We start from the raw sequence: 21,278 nt of genomic DNA, 5'->3' as shown, positions 1-21,278 counted from the left end.
TCTGCAATTCCCCCCCACGTATAATGCAGTTTTGTATATCATTTTTACTGAAGCATGCGTTTTTAGGCACCTCTCACCCTAATAAATGGACATCGTTTGGTTGTAGAACTGCTTTGCAAAATCTGGAGAAGTGTATATTGGTTTGAGAAGTACAGTTTAGGTAGTTCTGCATTAAAATGCAGAGAAAAATTAATTTATCCTCCATTCCTAGGGAAGGATAAGGGGATACAAATGCTCCCTGGCGTTTCTACATTCGGTATCAATCAGCTGGGGTTATTCATTATCTAATTCCTCATTCCAAACACCCACACATTTTGCAGGGTGGGAGGGAGGACCACGGTGCCCAGTTGTTTTGTCCAAGGGCAGAGCATTGCACACAGCTCCCCTAAAGCAAGAGAGCCAAGCAGATCAGCCTAGGTTATAGAGCAAGGACTCTTCTGAAAGAATATTCAGAGCAGTGGGTCTGGTACCACGACAGGAGGAGGGGAAAGGGGAGGGGAAAGGGCTGTAGGTGCAATCGACCGAGGAGAGACGGGGACTGCAGGTCACGCAGCAGACAACCCAAGAAGCAGGGATACCGAGAGAAAAGGAAGAGAGACTTCACTAGCAGAACAGCAAGCCAGTGGAGAAAGGAGAGCCAGACCTGCACCATGAGTGACATCAAATATGAGAGGATGAACGAAAATGCTCTGCACATGGATAATCCACCGCCCTACTCTGCAAAGAACGAGGAGCCTGGTCCTTCTGCTCAGATGGCACCCACCACGGGCAGCAGAGGAACTCCCGCTATGCCGCACCAGTACACCCCTTACTATGGTCCAGCCAGCATAGCACAAACTTCGCAAACCATCGTCATCAGTTCCGTGCAGCCCAGCCGTGAACCGGATTACCTGGCCTACTCCATCTTCACCATGCTCTGCTGTTGCCTCCCCTTGGGTGTTGCTGCCCTTGCATACTCGATTCAGGTGAGTGGGAGCTGAGTGAGTGTTTGAGAGAGGACTGGGGGGACCTTAAAGGGCAGCGACAGCTGCCTGTGCTGACATCTAAGGCCCCATCTGCACTAGACACTTAAAACAGTATCATACCACTTTAAACAGTCGTGGTTCCCGCTCCCCCAAAGAATCCTGGGGACTGTAACTTCTTAAGCGTGCTATTTTTCTAGAAAAAGAGGTGCTGGAACTCACCACGAATGTCTCCCTTGTTCTCTTATGAAGGCAATGGCACCCACCTGAGAGGTGCCAGAACTCAGTTCTGGTGAGATCCAGCTTGGGGGGGGGGGGGAACCCTGGTGCTGAGAGTTGTTAAGAGTCCCCTAGTTAGAGCTAAAACAGGGCCTTAGCTACAGGGGAGCCAGCCGGGTATTTGGCCCTGTGTGAACCCTCGAGTGGAAAGCCCCCGCTCAGTTTTCCTCTGAGACAATCTAGGCTACTCAGAGGAAAACTGGGTGGGGGCTTCCCCCTTGAGGGTTCACACAGGGCAAAATACCCAGCTAGCTCCCCTGTAGCTAAGGGCTCTGAGACAATCTAGGCCAGGCATAGGCAAACTCAGCCCTCCAGATGTTTTGGGACTACAATTCCCATCATCCCTGACCACTGGTCCTGTTAGCTAGGGATGATAGGAATTGTAGTCCTAAAACATCTGGAGGGCCAAGTTTGCCTATGCCTGATCTAGGCTGAGGACACCGTACCATCACCTATGTTGAAGCAAAATGCTGTTGCCAGTATAGCTGGATTCCATACACTGAAATACGACGGTACCGTCTGGCCCACAGGCAGCAAAATGTCTAGGCCTAGCCCTGGTAGCTGAGACAATATGTTGCAGCAAAACAAAGAGAGAAGCTCGTGGAAGCTTAAAGGCAAGCCCATTTATGGTGGCAACTGTTTTTATGGAACAGAGCCCCCCTCTGTGTTTTATCTGAGCTGTGGCATGCCACCCATGAATCCATAACAGCCTAAGAAAAGCCTGCTGGGTCAGGCCAGTGGCCCTTCTAGTCCAGAATCCTGTTCTCACTGTGGCCAACCAGATGCGCACTAGAAGCTTGCAAGCAGGACAAGAGCACAGCAGCCCTCTCCCCAGTTGGAATTTCCAGCAACAGTTAATGACTATGGCTGGTTATTGTGGCTAGTAGCCACTATTAAGTCTTAACCACCTTAAAATCCTCTTTTAAAGCCATCCAAGCCATCACTAGGGACGCGGGTGGCGCTGTGGGTAAAACCTCAGTGCCTAGGACTTGCCGATTGTATGGTTGGCAGTTCGAATCCCCACGGCGGGGTGAGCTCCCATTGTTCGGTCCCAGCTCCTGCCCACCTAGCAGTTTGAAAGCACCCCTAAGTGCAAGTAGATAAATAGGTACCGCTTTATAGCGGGAAGGTAAATGGCGTTTCCGTGCGCTGTGCTGGTGCTGGCTCACCAGAGCAGCTTCGTCACGCTGGCCACGTGGCCCGGAAGTGTCTTCGGACAGCGCTGGCTCCCGGCCTCTTAAGCGAGATGAGCACGAAACCCCAGAGTCGGTCACGACTGGCCCGTACGGGCAGGGGTACCTTTACCTTTACCTAAGCCATCACTCCCTCTTGAGGGAGTGAATTCCATAGCTGGAACTATTTGCTGTGTGCAGCACTGTTCTGAATGTTTCTTTTGTCTGGGTTTTGCTGATACGGTAAGTTACTGCATCTGGGAGTGCGGATAAATCAGAAAACATTGCATTTTGACAAGAGGCAATGTTTACCATGACAGTACTGCATGTTACCACTGGACCAGATGATCATCTGGAACCTCCTGTCAAGCAGCAAGGAGAATCGAACCTCCGCCTTGTATCTTTGGTTCGGGAGATGGTTCTTCACTTGCCATGATGTTACAGTGGTCAGTTATGTCCCTGCAGACTAGGGCAAGTTACCACTTTGTACATGGGTGTCTGATTTCGCACTATGCCACACACATTCGGGAAGAGATAAGGGGTCAGTGTGCTCCTCCCCTGATCCAGTTTGTTCTCTTTGTCCCCAGACCCAAAACGCCAACCAAAATGGAAACTACATAAGCGCTCGACGAAACTCCAGGGTGGCACTCATATTGGCTCACACGGCACTCGGAGTGGGACTTGGGTGCCTGATTATATACATCATCTTCTGGATGAATATTTCTCACCAGATAATCGAAGTGCCAACCATCAGCCCCTGAGGATACACAAAGTTCATATGCTAAAAGTCATTCCCTGCCCAAGATGCCCAAGTCTGAAAAGTCCTCCTAAATTGACGTCATGCTCTTTGAATCGTTCTGTAAAGTGGTATGTTCTGAGCTGACTCCCATACCCTTGTTCTAACTAGGGATAGATTTACAATGTCAAGCGATGAACATCATGTGTGAGCCAGCTCTGTGATACCCAAAGATCTCAAACTCCTTCCAGGAGTATCTCTCCCCTCTCTCATTCTCCCACCCAGAGTTATTTCGAGAGTCTTCTGGTCTTGTCCTGTTCCTCTTCACTGCTGACCATTCTTCCAACATTTCACAGATAATAATTGGGACATGCACGTAACACAACAGTTGTCAGAGCACAAATTTCTACCCAAGCCCTATCCTTGACACCCATCCCATTCCCCATTGTCCTACTTCTTTGGCCTTATTTGTAAAAAATTTCAGAGACACCGTTGATGGAATCTTATAAACGCCATCTCCAACTCCTCGGAAGATTCCATCAACGGTGTCTCCGAAAAATTGTACACGTCACTTGGGAAGACAAACGAACTAATATCAGTGTACTGGAAGAAGCAAAGATCACCAGTGTTGAAACAATGATTCTTCAACATAAACTTCGTTGGACTGGTCATGTTGTGCAGATGCCTGATGATCGTCTTCCAAAGCAACTACTCTATTCCGAACTTAAAAATGGAAAGCGTAATGCTGGTGGTCAACAAAAGAGGTTTAAAGACTGTCTCAAGGCAAATCTAAAAAAATGTAGTATAAACACCGACAACTGGGAAACACTGGCCTGCTAGTGCTCCAGTTGGAGAACAGCCTTTACCAAAGGTGTCATGGACTTTGAAGACACAAACTCAGGACGTAAGGGAGAAATGTGCTAAGAGGAAGGCACGCTTGGCAAATCCACACCGTGATCAGCTCCCACCCAGAAACTAATGTCCCCACTGTGGAAGGATGTGTGGATGCAGAATTGGCCCCCACAGTCACCTACAGCTTCATTGTTAAAACCGTGTTTATGGAAGACAATCTTACTCGACTACGAGTGATCGCCAAAGAAGAAGATCCTGCGATAACTTATCCCATGTGTTTTTAATGCAAAGAAGGCATTTGTGAGATGCTTAGAGAGCTATCTGAGGCAAAATAAATAAAAGATACATTGAGATCACCATGATTTTGTGTTGTGCAATGTTTTCACAAAACTGCTATTGGTTCCACATAGAGAAAGGACAGTGGGATAAATGATAAATGTTATTTATCTGTCACACACAGCTCTTTCTCCATTCTGCTGCAGTTCACCTTCTGCCCCAAACTCTGTTTTTCTAGGGTTGTTATATCTTGTGCCTGGCATGCTCTGGTCCATGGGGTCACGAAGAGTCGGACACGACTAAACAACAACAACAATATCTTGAAGAGCAAAAAAGAGGACAGCCTGAGCAGGGGAAAGAGGTGTGTGGGTGCACCTCTCCTCAGCTCGGACTGTCAGCAGCCATGGCATGCAGAGCATCCATGTGCCTCTTTCCCCGGCTCGGGCTGGCAGCAGCAGTGACGTGCAGAGCGGCCTGAGCCCAATCCGCCCCAACCCAAGCCGCTGCCAAAAACAAAAAAAAACTTGGATATTTCCTTTAAAATGTACAAATCCGTCCTGATGGACATGTTGACCGCCAAAAGAGGGCATGTCTGTGTTTTCCCAGATGTATGGCAACCCTAGTTATTCGTCTTACTGTCCACTGTGGTGAAATTACATAAATTACTTACGTTACGTTGTCATTAAGTCATTCCACCCCATTCATTTTGACGCAAAGAAAACACAATGCAGATGGGGGGTGGGGAGAGGGGACGTAATTTGTAGATTGAAAGCAGCAATAACAGGGAACACTGACTTAACCTGCTAGAGGGGTTTCCATTGCAGATATGGGGGCGAATGAGCCAACACTGTCCATTTCTGCTCTCGTTTCTGTTTTCATCAGAATTCCCTGACATGCCTAATCATGACACCTTTATGGCAGATTCACTGACCAGCTGTGAAGGTAGAACAAAGCCATCATGCCTAGCAGCCTTTGATAGCCCTCTCCTCCATGAAATTGTCTAATCCTCTTCTTTAAAGCTATCTAAGTTTGTGGCCATCCCTGCCTGCTGGGGGAGCAAGTTCCATAGTTGGACTAGGCACTACATGAAGAAATACATTCTGTTTATCTCTCCTTAATTATCCAACTTTCAGCTTTATTGGAGATCTATGAGTTCTAGTGTAATGGGAAAGGGAGAAACCTCCAAACTGCATCGACTGTCCTTCAATCTAGACTGTCCTTATTCCGGGAGGGGGGGCGGTCCATGAATCACATAGCAGCAGTTTTGGTTCTCTTCTGCAATGAACCCACTTCCCCCAATAATCAGACTTTTTGCAATACAGGAAGAAATGAAGCAATGCACTGCAATGTCACCTAACCTTTCGCCATACAAATAAAAGCATGCACCATATAAATGTTCCATTAGCAGCTGATGACATCAACGTTCCCCTGCAATTGTTGTGCAAATATATCAGGGTGAATGGTGCAATAAACAGGTCATCTAGAAGCAGCAGTGGTCAAGGGTCACAGGAGGTCAAATACCCAAAATACCCATTACTCCCTGCTGCAGGAAGGTCCCAGCACAGTCTCTGTCTCCAGTGTCCCAGAGCCTCCCAAACAGCATGGAAGGGGTTGGGGGGGGGGTTAAGCAATGAAAAGAGCTCTTTTCACCATTTGTGTTGATTATAACCAAACAGAATGGAAAGAGGTGAGTTAGGATTGGCTCCTAGGGTCACTCTGGAGAAGGTGTGTGTGAAGAAACATTTAAGGGACACAGAAAATACAACGTGCTTTCACTTCAAGAGAACAGTGTGCAAGATTTGTTCATGCAGTGGGGCTTCAAGGAAGAGACAACTTAAGTGGCTCTGAAAGAAGATATTGGAACATTCCAAATCATCTGCCCATGCACACACACACAGGAAATAGGACCCCTAACTGAAAGGCAACACATGGAGATGTCTGCATTGATCATGGCAATGCAACCCTAATTATTATTATTGCAGAAGTCTTAGAAGGGGCATGGCTGGGAGGGGAGGCTACAACGAAAGGACCCTCCACTTATGAACATGCCACTACTCTTCTGCCAGGAATCAACCTTTATCTCTATCTAAAAATGCAATCTGGCTTTCATTTTCTGAAACCTAGGCAATAATAATAATAATAATTTATTTATACCCCACCCATCTGGCTGGGTTTCCCCAGTCACTCTGGGCGGCTTCCAACATAATATTAAAATACAATAGTCCATCAAACATTAAAAGCTTCCCTAAACAAGGCTGCCTTCAGATGTCTTCTAAAAGTCTGGTAGTTGTTTTTCTCTTTGACATCTGGTGGGAGGGCGTTCCACAGGGCAGGTGCCACTACCGAGAAGGCCCTCTGCCTGGTTCCCTGTAGCTTTGCTTCTCACAGGACACTGGATGGGGGTGGAGACGCTCCTTCCATTCAGAGCAGAAATAATGGGGGGGGGGGAGGGAGAGGTTTCTCACTTTCATGTATTTCCTAGCCATTCAGACCACCCATCAAAAATAATTCTATGGGTGGTTTTACCTTCACTCTGGATGAACTGGTGCTGAGGGTGAGGAAAAGAGAGATCAGCTTTCAAAACGTTGCAAAAAGTGAGGAGGGACAGTTGGGGAGATGAGTGAGCCGCTTGCACGGCTGTGATCTGAATTAAGATCGTGCAACACGCCAATCTCCCTGGGGCTATCTTGGGAGCGAGGTGGTGAGTGCACTGCCTGCTGTGCGCGTGCTTGTGCGTTCTTCTTGTTGTTGTTGTTTAGTCGTTTAGTCGTGTCCGACTCTTCGTGACCCCATGGACCAGAGCACGCCAGGCGTTCTTCTTACACGAATGTAAAGATGCGCAGTGCGCCCATTTCCACATGCGTTGCAAACCGATCTGTCTCCAGCTTCTGTGAGCCTCCCCTCCAGTTGGCTGCTCACCCTCCCTCTCCCCACCCCCCAACATCCCCACCGCTCCCAAGTGTGGGGTGGTAGGAGAAAAGGCTAGGAAAGAATGGAAGTTTCGGTGCCTTTCCCTGCTTTCTCCCTCCGTCCCCCTCGCCCGCTCCTGCTGCGCTTTTGCGCCAAACGGTAAAGGCCAGCGGGGCAGTCATTTATGCAACTAACCTAGGGATATCCCCAGTTCTCCTCCGCAACCCTAAATGCCCACTCTGTTTCTCCCCATCCTCGCCCTGCCTTCCCCAGCTTCTCTTCCTGGGCTCCAGCGACAGGAAGCCACGGGGCCGCACAAGCCCCGCACCCATGGCTTCCTCTCTCTTGCTCACGCACCCCGACGTGGCGCCCGCAGGAGCTGGGAACGCAGCAGCGGGTGCCGTCCGTTCTGACTCCGGCTCTGCAAAAACGACGCGTAAAAGGAAGGGCGGTGGCGGACACGGGTAACATGGGGGCCCTGTGCGACGCCAACACTGGACTTCGCCACCCCCCAAAGGCCTTTCCAAACTTTAGGAAGGAGGCGCAAGCTTCTGACAGGGTCCTAAAGTCTCCCTTACCCGCATTTCAAAAGGCTCCCCCCTGGCTCAGCGCCCAGTTCGTGTAGCACAGCCCTAAACCCGTTCTTACTAAAGGTTTATCCACACTCTGGAAAACTGGTTGTTTCGAGCTCAATCGGAGCAAACCGCAAAGCATGGAAAATCCGAACTGACCGAGCGCTAAAGTATGGGTTTTTGCTGGGAAGGGGGGGAACCACACTTCAATGTGAAGATTTGAAAAGAGCTAGGAAAAAGTTAAGTGCGGATAAGCCTGAGAGCAGGGGTCAGCAAACTTTTTCAGCAGGGGGCCAGTCCACTGTCCCTCAGACCTTGTGGGGGACCAGAGTATATTTTTGGGGGGGAAATTCCTATGCCCCACAAATAACCCAGAGATGCATTTTAAATAAAAGGGCACATTCTACTCATGTAAAAACACGCTGATTCCAGGACTGTCCGCGGACCAGATTTAGAAGGCGATTGGGCCGGATCCGGCCCCCGGGCCTTAGTTTGCCTACCCATCCATGCCTAAGAGCATGGGCTACAGGAGCAGCCGCCACGGCTATAGCCCCTCCAACAGTCCCAGTTCCAGCACCGGCTTTAGGGCGCTGCAGACAGCTTCCCTGTGCTGGGGATCCCTGCTTTGGTTTTTGTACCATATTGATCTGAGAATGTCTATGGTAGAAAATGAGATCTGAGTTGGGATAATGTTTTCTGATCTAACAAGCAGGACGAGTGATTGCTTAATAAACAGCTGCTGTCATCTTAATTTCCCCCATCAACTTTGTGCAAACAAATCAGGATGGGTGGCCAATAAGCGAGTCAGCTGGAAGCAACATTTATCTCTTTCTCAAAAGGCAATCTGTCCTTTGTTTGCTGAAACCTGGGCTACAACGTGTTCCGGGTCAGGAGTACTTGGAGATAAGATTGGTGGACAGAGAGAGGCATCCCTCTTTCATGCATTTCCTAGCCATTCGAAAAACTACTCATTGAGAGTGGCCAGCCTGTCTCCAAAACAAAAGGAAGGTTTTTGGCAATTCTGCCAGGACTACTAAAGCAATTTCCAGCACCAGACCTGGTTCCAACAACCAATTTTTGCCTCAGTTTCTGACTTTGCGGTAACATAAAATATGGAAGCATGTGCCCATTTGCAGCTTTGAAATGGTGTGTGTGCATGCATGTCCATTCAGTCACACAGAAAATATGAGGAAAGTGAAGGCCACACTCAGTATTAATCTGACTGCTTTGGGTTACCAATTTCCTCATTCCTAGCCCTTCATACTTCTGGGCTGGAAGACCTGGTGGAGCTGCTGTTATATTCTTCCACAGCCAGAGCCCAGACTAGGGGTCACTTGAGCAGAGAAGCCGGCAATGTAAAGCCAGCTCCCAGACAAAAAAAAAGACTGAAGTTTGCAGAAAGAGGAAGAGGGGAGGGGGAGAAGGGCTGGAGGGGGCGGCCGAGGGGAGGAAGCGTAAAGCACCAGCAGCTAATCACAGACAGCTGAGGAGGAGCAGAGCGAAAGACTTTAGAGGCTGCGTTCAGGGAACACCAAAAAGGAAAAGGAGAGCAGGCCGTTCACCATGAGCAACTACGAGAGGCTGAAAGAGGAACCCATCGCTCAGGATCCACCTCCTTACTCTGAAAAAGACTCCCATGAAGACCCTGAGCCAGCTAAATCTCTTTCTGGATCAGAACCCCGTCGCATGGGCTGGCCCTCTAACCCTGTGCCATCCCAGTACCAACATTATGTTGCAGCTGGTGCTGGATCCCACCAGTTTCCGATTCTTCAACCTCCGCAGGCCACCGTCATCATTTGTGGTCCACCTGCCAAGGAGCCTGATTACCTGGCCTACTCTATCTGTACCATGCTTTGCTGCTGCCTCCCCCTGGGCATTGCTGCCTTAGTTTACTCTATAAAGGTGAGCTCCTCCCTCTTTTTCTTTGGGCTGGGGGAGATGTAGTGCTATAATAACAGGCAGTCCAATAGGCCCCATGACCTTTTCTGGTGGCCCCAGTAGCAGAGGCCTGTAGAAGGCTACAGGGTGGCTTGTTTTGTAGCTGAAATTCGGGGGGGCAGGTGAGCCTAAGGGTTCTGGATTTCAAGGTTTGGGGGCCCTTTCCCCACCCCAATAATTCAAGCCACCGTGTTGTCCACAGGGACAGGGAGAAATGGCAGAGCACAAAGTGGGTGGTGGTTTCAAAGAGAACAGGATAAGGGGATCGCTCAGATGTTGCTTTTGCTCAGTCAAGGCAAAACTCAGGCAGGGTGAGGTCTAGAGAGGGGACTGAATCACGTCTGTGTGCAGGAGGGTTCCAGCTGGCTGGAGGGGCTCAAGCTAAGATCTGCAACTCTGAATCTCCTACGCTTCAGCAGGAAATAAAATGAGCCTCAGCACAGCTGCCTCCGCCAGCGCTGAAAGTTTTTGCTTTGCTTAAAGGGGCCCAGTCCTCTGCATTGGTCTCTTGTTGCTATGGTGGAGCCGAGGATTCCCTGCTTGTAGTGGGTCCTCCAAGTCTAAGTGTGACATTGTCACAGCCTCTGACCAATGAGGAGTCAGACACTGGCCCCACAGGCACTTTGGGTAGCAATCTTTCTGGGGTGTCTCCTGCGTAGCCTTCCTCCTTTCGTTTCGGAGTCCTGCACCTCACCACCTAAAGAGGACTTTACTCCTGTTCCCCTGCGGGCGCAGGATGGCTCTCAGGCAGCCAACATCCAGAGAGACAGCTGGGTTAGCCTGTTGCAGCGAAACAGGAAAGAGTCTCTGATGACCACTTTAAAGTTGCATGGATTCTTTGGGGCATTTGTTTTCACAAACGAGGCTTTGTCTGAGCTGCTGGGCAGCTTTCTGAGTTAGGGGTGGGTGGCCTGTTTCATGGTGGCCCAGGTCCTACTTGGATGGTCATTTCTAGAAGGTGATGCTCAGGGAGTGCTCTTCGACCCCCTGGACCCTTCAGTGTGGGGTTCCTCTGGGTTTGATTTTATCCCCTCTGCTGTTTAACAGCGACATAAAACCACTGAGTGGGGTTATCTGGAGTTTTGGAGTACAGTGGTCCCTTGGTTGTCGAACTTAATCCATTCCGGGAGTCCCTTTGACTCCCAGAACCATTCAGAAACCAAGGTGCAGCTTCCAATTGGCTGCAAGAGCTTCCTGCACTCAATTGGAAGCCACAGAAGCCACGTCAGTAGTTCGCCTTCCAAAAAACGTTCACAAACCAGAACACTTACTTCCAGGTTTGAGGCGTTCGGGAGCCGATTTGTTCAGGAGCCAAGCAGTTCGACAACCAAGGTATCACTGTACCTTGCTGGTGATGCACAGGTCTACTTCTCCTTTACATTTGCCACCAGTTCTCTCTCTCTTTCTCCACAGACCCAAGAAGGCAACTTTAATGGAGATGTGATAGCTGCCAAGCGAAACTCCAGGATGGCTCGCATCTTGAACCACACAGCCCTCGGAGTGGGCTGCTTCTGCTTCATTATGTATATCATCATAATGGCAACTTTGTATTGGCAACTGCAAAACCAGCACCCACTGGACTGAGGATTCACTGCAGAGCCTCCACATTTCGAAAGACCTCCCCACCGTTGCGCTACTGAGAAGAAGGCCTGGCTGGACGCTGTGCTTTATGAATCATTCCACAGCAGGAAGTGCTAAAGGACTGAGTCACACGTACAGGCTCATTGCATGATTTCTGTTTACAGTGGTACCTCGGGTTACAATATGCTTCAGGTTACAGACTCCGCTAACCCAGAAATATTACCTCGGGTTAAGAACTTTGCTTCAGGATGAGAACAGAAATTGTGCTCCGGCAGCGGGAGGCCCCATTAACTTAAGTGGTGCTTCAGGTTAAGAACAGTTTCAGGTTAAGAACGGACCTCCGGAACAAATTAAGTTCTTAACCCGAGGTACCACTGTATTTTACTTGATGGCCAACAATGGGATGTGTGAAGTTCAAAGCATTGTCCCAAAGGTGTCATCAAGTGCTCTTGGAAGTTCTACCTGGGGGGGGGTGGGGAATGTAATATCCTATACTCTGCCATATATTCCTATACACATTATAATTTTTAAAAACGGGGATGGGGTTTATAAGATATTCTGAAAAACACAATGTTATTAAGCAGGATCTGGTGACAATATGCATACTCCATTTACAATTATAGATCAGAGATGGACAAATACAGACATAATATAAAGACAAAATAAACATTCTGTATGTGAATGTGTGGAAGTGAGTGGCTAGAACTGTTTATTACGTAGGCGTAATGGTTAAACAAGGCAAGGTTACAAAACATGAACCCTAATCTACCAAAGCAAAGTAATTAAAATATTCAAATGCTCTACACTACTTCTTCTTCTTTTGACATGTTCAGGGAAGTTTTTAAATGTGTGACATTTTAATGTATTTTTAATCTTTGTTGGAAGCTGTCCAGAGTGGCTGGGGAAACCCAGCCAGATGGGCGGGGTACAAATAATAAATTACTATTGCATCTTTATTGAAAGTTCAAAAAGTACATAATTTTATGTGCACTAAACATTGAGAGACATAAATAAAAGAGAGAAAAATAAAAAGAGAAACAAAACCCATGTAGAAGGGGAAATAAAGGGGGGGGACCCCAAACTCTATGCTTTACAAGGTTGTTATTGTACTTCAGCAGATCTTAACCTATTACAGTATTTGTAAGAATGGATTCCAAATATCATTGATTAAATCTTACGCAACAAAAAAAACCCAGCCATCAACATATATGAATCTTTGTTATTAGCAAACCAATTTGATATACAGGTACTGAGGGAGGATTGGAAGAATCAAAGATCTCCATTTCAACCACACAGTGGGAAACTGTTTTAAGTGCTATAACAAGGGTGTCAATGGACCTTAGATTGAGACTCGTACAACAAAAAATAATATTTAGAATATACTGGACCCCATTACATTTGTTTTAAAAAGGGCTATCTAATGTATCTAACTGTTGGAGATGCAATAGGATAATGCTTTTCTAAAACATACTGTATGTTTTTTCACTGTCCTATATTGAAAGATTTTTGGCAGAAGGTAACAAACTATCAATAGAACTTTACAAAGCAACCTTAAATTTACAGAGCAAAATATCCTCTTGAATTATATAGCCAGCACATGGAACCTTACAAAAGGACAATACGAGTGGACTCTCCCTTACCACAGCAAAAAGACTGATCCTGATGAATTGGAAAAATAAAAATGCAGCTCCCTTCTATGATTGGATTGAAGACTTATACAAACTCGCAACATATGAACAACTTGCATTACAGACACAGACTTGCCATGGACAAATGTTCTACACTTAGCAAGTGGAGGACATCACGGGTGATTCCTTTCTGATACACAAACATTCCAAGTAGGAATGATTAGGTTGTATCCAGTGCTTCCTCTACTCAAAGTATACCCATTGAAATTAATGGATATGACTGACTTGGGTCCATTCTGTTCAGTGGGGCTACCCTGAGTAGAATTCAGTTGGATACCACGCAGAGTCCCATGGACAATGGCCATGTTAGTTGCCCCAGAATTGGCAACAATAAAATATAATGATCCATGCCCTTAAAACAAAGTTGGATTTAGGGCAGTGTGACTGCTTCTGCTGCACTGGGCACCACAACTATGGCATGGTGAATTGAGCAGAATGGAAAGTGAGAGGTGGGAGGCACCAAATGTTGGCCTTGGGCAGGGAGTCTCTGAAATCTGAAAGACCAAAGTCTGCCCCTGCCTTAAAATCATGATATGGGCTTAACCTTCTGGCTCCCAGCTGCAACTCTCCTCACTGGAGGACAGGAGGCGGGCAGGTGTGGAGGAGTCCCTGGTCCTGAATGGGGTAATTGTGCCCCTGAAGGACCAGGTGTGCAGCCCGGGAGTCATTCTGAACTCACAGCTGTCTATGGAGGTGCAGGTCAATTCTGTGTCCATGGCAGCTGTTTATCAGCTCCATCTGGTACGCAGGCTGAGACCCTACCTGCCCGCAGACTGTCTCCCCAGAGTGGTGCATGCTCTAGTTATTGCTCACTTGGACTACTGCAATGTGCTCTACGTGGGGCTACTTTTGAAGGTGACCTGGAAACTACAACTAATCCAGAATGTGGCAGCTAGACTGGTGACTGGGAGTAGCCGAGACCACATAAAACCAGTCTTGAAAGACCTACACTGGCTCCCAGTATGCTTCTGAGCACAATGCAAAGTGTTGGTGCTGACCTTTAAAGCCCTAAACGGCCTCGGTCCAGTATACCTGAAGGAGCGTCTCCACCCCCATCGTTCTACCCGGACACTGAGGTCCAGCACCGAGGGCCTTCTGGCGGTTCCCTTGCTGTGAGAAGCCAAGTTACAGGGAGCCAGGCAGAGGGCCTTCTCGGTAGTGGCACCCGCCCTGTGGAACGCCCTCCCACCAGATGTCAAAGAGAAAAACAACTACCAGACTTTTAGAAGACATCTGAAGGCAGCCCTGTTTAGGGAAGCTTTTAATGTTTGATGGACTATTGTATTTTAATATTATGTTGGAAGCCACCCAGAGTGACTGGGCAAACCCAGCCAGATGGGCGGGGTATAAATAAATTATTATTATTATTATTATTATTATTATTATTATTATTATTATTATTATCCCACCATCCTGCCCAGTTTTACCTTCCTATATAAGACTCCATCCTCTAGTTTTGTTCCCTTCCTCTTGTTATCGGGCGATTAACTCCCTTTTCCAACCCTCCTGCCACGTCTGCTCAGCACTGCTGGGCCTGGTGCCTAAATTCTCCCAACACTTCACCAACAGGAATACATGCCTATCATACCCGTCTTCTCACCCTACAAATTCCAGCCCAAGCCCTGCAGAACACAGGCAGGGAAGGTGTGGCCTGGGGCCAAACAGTGAGGCCTAGAGCAGGACATTGGGCACCCAGTCCTGAAGCGCCCCATCCCTGCCTTAAATCTAAAGAAAAAGATGTGCTTTGAACGTTAATTAGTAAATGCCATCTATTCTATTTGTGCAGTCTTGTGTTTCAAAGGCAAATACTGCAATTATATGCCAGTGTGGCTATACTGCAATTGTATACCAGTGTGGTGTAGTGGTTAAGAGCAGTAGTCTCGTAATCTGGGAAACCGGGTTCGCGTCTCCGCTCCTCCACATGCATCTGCTGGGTGACCTTGGGCTAGTCACTCTTCTCTGAAGTCTTTCAGCCTCACTCACCTCACAGAGTGTTTGTTGTGGGGGAGGAAGGGAAAGGAGAATGTTAGCCACTTTGCGACTCCTTAGGGTAGTGATAAAGCGGGATATCAAATCCAAACTCCTCCTCCTCCTCTCCTTCTTCTTCTTCTTCTTCTTCTTCTTCTTCTTCTTCTTCTGCTTTGGGAGCCTCAGAGTGATATAAATAAATATGTGATATGATATAATATACAGTTGCAGCGTGGAAGTCAAATGGAATCCATTCCGGTCGTCAGTTCAACTGCCAAAACGTTTGAAAACCAAATTGTGGCTTCTGATTGGCTGCAGGAAGCTCCAGCCAGTCAGAAGCCGTGAAAGCCCCTTAGAATGTTTGGCTTCCAAAAACAGTTCACAAACTGGAACAGTCACTTACAGGTTTGCGACATTCGGGAGCCAAAATGTTCGGGAACTAAGCTGTTCGAAAACCAAGGTACGATTGTACGTATTTTATGACTGGGGTGTATGCAGTTTTAGGGGAGGAGTCATTACCAATTTCCTCGTTCCCAGCCACTCGCACGTCCGGGGTGAAAGACTCAGTGGAGCTGCTGTTCCATTCCAGAGACAGAGCACGGACTAGCGGCCACCTGAGCAGCACAGCCAGCAATGTAAAGCCAACGCCTAGGCAAAAGAAGACCAAAGTTCACCGAAAGAGAAAGAGGAAGGGAGGGAGGCAGCAGGAGGCGGGGAGAAGAGTTAGAGGTGCAGCTGAGGAGAGGAAGAGCAGAGCACCCAGCAGCTAATCACAGACTGCCAGCTTCGGGGAGCAAAGGGGAGGAAAAGGAGAGGAGGCCGTCCGCCATGAGCAACTATGAGAGGCTGAAAGAGGATTCCACCACCACCACTCAGGATCCACCTCCTTACGCTGACAAAGACTCCCATGAAGACCCTGAGCCAACAAAACCTCTTATTGGACCAGAACCCCGCCACATGGGCTGGCCCTCTAACCCTGTGCCATCCCAGTACCAACACTATGGTGCAGCTGGTGCAGGATCCTACCAGGTTCCGATCCTTCAACCTCCGCAGGCCACCGTCATCATTCGTGGTCCACCTGCCAATGAACCTGATTACCTGGCCTACTCTATCTGTACCATGCTTTGCTGCTGCCTCCCCCTGGGCATTGCTGCCTTAATTTACTCTATGCAGGTGAGCTCCTCCCTCTTTTTCTTTGGGCTGGGGGAGATGTAGTGCTATAATAACAGGCAGTCCAAAAGGCCCCATGACCTTTTCTGATTTCCTTTTAGCAACAGTCTGTAGAAGGCGACTTGTGGTGTGGCTGAAATTCAGGGAGCAGGGGAGCCTAGGGATTTTGGATTCAGGCTTTGGGGACTCTTTCCTCACCCCAACTGATAAAGAAAAATAGGGGTGGTTGACTTTTGCTGCCCAACTTCTTAAGGGACCGAGTCCCCTTAGTCTATGATCAGTCAGAGATAAATGGATGGAGGCAGGAAGCAGTGAAAGCAAGGCAGATCTTTATTTTTCTGTTGCAGCAGAGTTCCCTCCCCACCTAGCAAGGAGCGTAGAGAGACCCAGAACCAAGAAAAAACATTTCTTTTAAGGGTTTTCATTTTGGCATGGAGAAGAAGGACATCCCCTTTACAGTCAGAAATTACATCACACATAATGTGGGGTAACTGTGGCTCAGGTAGGCCAAGGTTTCATATTCCTGAGGATTTGGCAAGATTTACATAGTTCCAGACACAGTTTTGCAGAAAAGGCATTTGATAAGACCAGGGGTCAGCAACCTAAGGCCCTTGGGTCACAAGTGGACCGCGTGGATCGTATAACCCTCCCATGAGCCACCCCCAAACTGAGCCGCCTGCTCAGCGAGTCCCCGCTTGCTGTGCTAAACTGGTACAGGGACTCGCTTTCGCAGCACCAGAAATTGCGTCTGCGCAGATGCCGGAAATCACGGGCGCCCGCACGATCTGGCCCACAGAGGGATTTCTGCTGGAGTGAACCAACCCAGGCAAGGTAAACCTTGCGGACCCCTGGATAAGACAATCAGGATGCCTGTCAGTCATCCCTCATCTGGGCAAACAGTGACACTTAATAAAAAGGAGGTTCAATAGATATAGGAGAGGAATCCCTTCAGGAACTTCCCCTCATTGCTACCTGCCCATGTGGTCTCAGGCAAGAGGGATTAAGGAAGCAGAGGAAATATTTAGAGTCTTTAGGAGACCCAAGCTGGCTTTTCAATTGCTCTCCTGCACTATTGTGGGATATAGACTTATGCATGTGTGCAATTATCAACATTTATTCTATATTTGAGACCTTAGAATTCCTACAACACCCATCATTTAAGCCATGGTGTCGTGCTACAGGAGAAATGGCATAGCACAAAGTGGGTGGTGGTCTCAAAGAGAGCAGGATAAGGGGATCGCTCAGATGTTGCTTTTGCTCAGTCAAGGCAAAACTCAGGCAGGGTGAGGTTCAGAGAGGGGACTGAATCAAGTCTGTGTTCAAGAGGGTTCCAGCTGGCTGGAGGGTTCAAGCTAAGATCTGCAACTCTGAATCTCCTACGCTTCAGCAGGAAATAAAGGCAGCCTCCGCCCTATATAGTATCAGCACAGCTGCCTCTACCAGCAGTGTGAGTTGTTGTTTTGCTTAAATGGGCCCAGCCCTCTGTGTTACGGTGGAGCAAAGGAGTCTCTGCTTGCATTGGGTCTTCCAACTCCAAAGATGACATTGCCACAGCCTCTGGCCATTGGGGAAGACAAAACTCTGAATCCTTTATTTATTTATCTTTTAATTTTTTTATAATTTTCATTTAGATATATTACAACAATTATTCCATCATAATTTTAGCATTTCAAACTTTGACTCCCTTCCCCGTGTTTCTGTGGTTCTTTTCATTTCTTTTCATCTTCCTGCATACTCTTGAGTATAGGCTATATTAAAGGCTGAATTAAAAACACAAATTCCCCTGTAGTTATTTTCCCCACCACACTGTGTCGCCTCTGTTCCTCACTTTATGACCTCTTCTAGCAAGGTCACTTTCTCTTTTGTTTATCTTTCCTGCTTCCTGTTAGTCCTCCTTCACCCAAACACAGACATGAACTTTCTCAGAAATGTGGGATTCCCCTGGGGTATGATTTTATCCCCCCTGCTGTTTAACATCTACATGAAACCACTGAGTGGGGTTATCTGGAGTTCTGGAGCACAGTTGTCAGTGATAGGCCAATGACGCACAGCTGTGCTTCTCCTTTACATCTGCCGTCAGTTCTCTCTCTCTCTCTTTCTCCGCAGACCCGAGAAGCCAACCTTAATGGAGATGTCATAGCTGCCAAGAGAAACTCCAAGATGGCGCGCATTTTGGCCAACACAGCCCTCGGGGTGGGATGCGTCTTAATTGTTGTGTATATCATAATAATGGCAATTGTGTATACAAATGCAAAAAATCAGCATCCACACAACTAAGGTTTTGCCGCACATTCTCCACCCCCTGAAAAACCTCCCCACCACTGCAATAATCAGAGAAGGCCTGGTTGGATGCTGTGCATTTTGACACATGCATGCACATCACATGATTTCTATTGAATTTACGCAATGACGAGCAATGGGGTGCATGAACTTTCAGAGCACTTAATGTAGTCACTTTAGAGGCAATGCCTAGGAGCAAATTTGTAATATATTCTGTAATACATCCTGTCATATATTCCAATACACATTGGAAATCTGTTCCTAAGTATATATATAATTTTTGAAAAGGGGGTGTGGGGGGATTATAAGAGATTCTGAAAAATGCAATGTTATCAAACAGGATCTGATGACAGGATGCCGACTCCACTTATCATTATTGATCAGAGATGAACAACTGCAGACATAAAATAAAGCCGGGAGCCAGAATAAGCCATGGGTATGTGAATATGTTGAAGGTAATGACTCAAACTGTTTATAACATAGGTGTAATGGCTAAACAAGTCAAGGCAGAAAAATGTGAACCCAATTCTACCAAAGCAAAGTAATTAAAATATTCAAATGCTCTACACTTCTTCTTTTCTTGACATCTTTATTGAAAGTTCAAAAAGTACATAATTTTATGTGCACTAAACATTGTGAGACATAAATAAAAGAGAGAAAGAGAAACAGAACCCGTGTAGAAGGGAAAATAAAGGGGGGACGACCCAAAACTCTATTCTACCGAGGGAAAGTAATCAAAGTATCCCTATGCTCTACACATAGCAAGTGATGGACATCATGGGTGATTCCTTTCTGATACACAAACGATACAGTTCCAAATAGGAAATATTAAGTTGCATTCTGTGCTTCGAATACCCGTATTCTCATCGCAAAAATTTCAGCCCAAGCTCTGCGGAAGAGGGGCAGTGAAGGTGTGGCCGAGGGTCAAATAGTGAGGCTTACAGCAGCACATTTGGCCCCCAGTCCTGAACTGCTTCAGTCCCCCTCCCTTAACATAAAAGAGGAAGATGTGTCTTGAACGTGAATTAAATGCCACCTCTTGTATTCATCCAGTCTGGTGTTTTAAAGGCAAATAATGCGCATGTATGGTGCTTTGGAAGCCTCTCGGAGTGATAAAAATAAAAATGATGTGATGTAATATACATATTATATGATTGGGGTTTTATGCAGCGTTAGGGTAGGGGGCAGTACCTCTGGCGGGGGACATGCCGTGCTCCTTCTGGGGTAGTTTGCCCACCTTTGGTCCCCACCCTGCACCAGCTTGGGAGGGCGATGGAAGGGGGGGCAATGCCACGCATGACGCCACACATGTGACTTCATGACATCTGGAAGAGCCAGGGGAACATCCAGCCAAACATGGCGGCCAGGTGGATTCAATGGCTGGGGTTCAGACTCCACCTTCTCCTGGAGCAGGAAGCTGCTTCGACCCTCTTTCCACTCCATGGCAGGAAGTGGAGAAGAAGGAGTCGCGCCCCCCCCCCCCATGGATGAAATGCCAGGAATCACTGTTTCTTGCTGCCGTTTGCACAAAAGGAGAAATACAGCAGAGTCATAAGAGCATTTGTAGAAAGCCCTTATGTGCATATTGCTGTGGTGTTCAAATACAGCCAGTGCCTAGATACATGCATACATACATACATACATACATACATACATACATACATACATACAAGATAGCTACCTGCAAAGATAGATAGATGATATAGATAGATATAGATAGATAGATAGATAGATAGATAGATAGATAGATAGATAGATAATAGATAGATAGATGATGATAGATAGATAGATGATGATAGATAGATAGATGATAGATAGATAGATAGATAGTTGCTTTCGTAGATTTTCACGGGTACAGGAATGCAGGTTTTGGTGTCCTCGGGTGTCTTCCCGTGTAAAAGTTGGGGTGTCTAGGCGACGTTTCGACGAGGTCTCACTCGTCATCTTCAGGCTGGTGCTTTCGGCTTCTTGTTACTGGAACAGAGCAGGATCTCAGTGTTTGAGTTCCTATAAATACTGTTGAGGAGGTGTGGCCTCTAATGTTCTTGGGCAGAGAGGAAGTTCCCAGGCTAGTGTGCCTTTTCTTCTTTTGTTTCTTAATTACTTGAGGGATATCTTGAGTGATTTCTTGAGTTGTATCCTGAGTACCACTTAGGTGGGTCATTAGGTGTGGATTAGTTGCTAAAGCCTTTGTGTCTTGACCTCTTGAACTTTGTGAAGAGTTTTTCTGGGAAGATGGTTGTACTGCATTTTGTTGTGCTCTGGCTTGGCTTCGTGTATAGGGGCGAGCTGTGGTTTTGTGGTCTGTGCCAGCCAGATCTGTGTAGGGATTGCAGGGGGGTGCAGCATCCGGAGGTGCCACCATGGTTTGGCTACTGGATGGTATCTGTAATTCATCTGTGGAGAGGGTCTGGGTTTGGGTCTGGTGTGGTTGATTGGTGATGGCGTTCTGTGTGCCTCTGGCTCTGGTGTCAGTTTTTGTGGGGAGGGCTAATTTCCAGATGTCTGGCAAGCGGGATGTGTCGTCACGCTTGTTCATGTTGTGAGGGTGTTTCTCTATCTCGATGGCTTCCATGATTATTCTCTTGTGGTGATGTTCCATGTTAAAGAGCAATTTGGAATCTGCAAAATTAATTTCGTGTCCTGTTTCTTTCATGTGTTGGAAAAGAGAGGAAGTTTTTTCTTCTTTTTTGACGGCATTCTTGTGTTCTGCGATACGTGCATTTATTCGTCTGTTAGTTTGTCCAATGTACGTGGCTGGGCAGACTTTGCAGGGTATTTCATAGACCCCTTGGTTTTCCAACTGGATTTTATCCTTGGGGTTTCTGAGGATATTGGCTATTTTTTGGTTGGTGCAAAAGGCTGTTTTGATATTGTGTTTATGGAGGATTTTG

At 47.2% G+C, this 21,278-nt stretch overlaps 3 protein-coding genes across 3 annotated transcripts; all 3 read left to right on the top strand.

Moving 5' to 3' along the window:
- Positions 1 to 381: 381 nt before the first annotated feature.
- Positions 382 to 4,363, top strand: LOC114603514 (trafficking regulator of GLUT4 1-like). The gene is made up of 2 exons (XM_028742564.2): positions 382 to 965; positions 3,001 to 4,363. The coding sequence occupies exons 1-2, from the start codon at positions 651 to 653 to the stop codon at positions 3,172 to 3,174; spliced, it is 489 nt and encodes a 162-aa protein (XP_028598397.2). The 5' UTR covers positions 382 to 650; the 3' UTR covers positions 3,175 to 4,363.
- A 4,867-nt stretch (positions 4,364 to 9,230) lies between these two features.
- Positions 9,231 to 12,234, top strand: LOC114603515 (proline rich transmembrane protein 1B-like). The gene is made up of 2 exons (XM_028742565.2): positions 9,231 to 9,661; positions 11,111 to 12,234. Exons 1-2 carry the CDS (start codon positions 9,323 to 9,325, stop codon positions 11,279 to 11,281), a joined length of 510 nt encoding a protein of 169 aa, XP_028598398.2. The 5' UTR covers positions 9,231 to 9,322; the 3' UTR covers positions 11,282 to 12,234.
- A 3,300-nt stretch (positions 12,235 to 15,534) lies between these two features.
- On the top strand, positions 15,535 to 18,952 carry LOC114603516 (proline-rich transmembrane protein 1-like). The gene is made up of 2 exons (XM_028742566.2): positions 15,535 to 16,107; positions 18,211 to 18,952. Exons 1-2 carry the CDS (start codon positions 15,763 to 15,765, stop codon positions 18,379 to 18,381), a joined length of 516 nt encoding a protein of 171 aa, XP_028598399.2. The 5' UTR covers positions 15,535 to 15,762; the 3' UTR covers positions 18,382 to 18,952.
- Positions 18,953 to 21,278: the final 2,326 nt, after the last annotated feature.

This window comes from Podarcis muralis, chromosome 7 (assembly GCF_964188315.1).
Source record: "Podarcis muralis chromosome 7, rPodMur119.hap1.1, whole genome shotgun sequence".
NCBI lineage: Eukaryota > Metazoa > Chordata > Lepidosauria > Squamata > Lacertidae > Podarcis > Podarcis muralis.
This window is presented reverse-complemented; position numbering and strand designations above follow the sequence as displayed.

What these genes read in the sequence shown, in the direction of transcription:
- LOC114603515 (XM_028742565.2), top strand. Translation starts at nt 9,323, where the DNA reads ATGAGCAACTACGAGAGGCTGAAAGAGGAACCCATCGCTCAGGATCCA. An exon ending in CCTTAGTTTACTCTATAAAG is followed by an intron (nt 9,662 to 11,110) that starts GTGAGCTCCTCC and finishes CTTTCTCCACAG; the next exon opens with ACCCAAGAAGGCAACTTTAA.
- LOC114603514 (XM_028742564.2), top strand. Translation starts at nt 651, where the DNA reads ATGAGTGACATCAAATATGAGAGGATGAACGAAAATGCTCTGCACATG. An exon ending in CCCTTGCATACTCGATTCAG is followed by an intron (nt 966 to 3,000) that starts GTGAGTGGGAGC and finishes CTTTGTCCCCAG; the next exon opens with ACCCAAAACGCCAACCAAAA.
- LOC114603516 (XM_028742566.2), top strand. Translation starts at nt 15,763, where the DNA reads ATGAGCAACTATGAGAGGCTGAAAGAGGATTCCACCACCACCACTCAG. An exon ending in CCTTAATTTACTCTATGCAG is followed by an intron (nt 16,108 to 18,210) that starts GTGAGCTCCTCC and finishes CTTTCTCCGCAG; the next exon opens with ACCCGAGAAGCCAACCTTAA.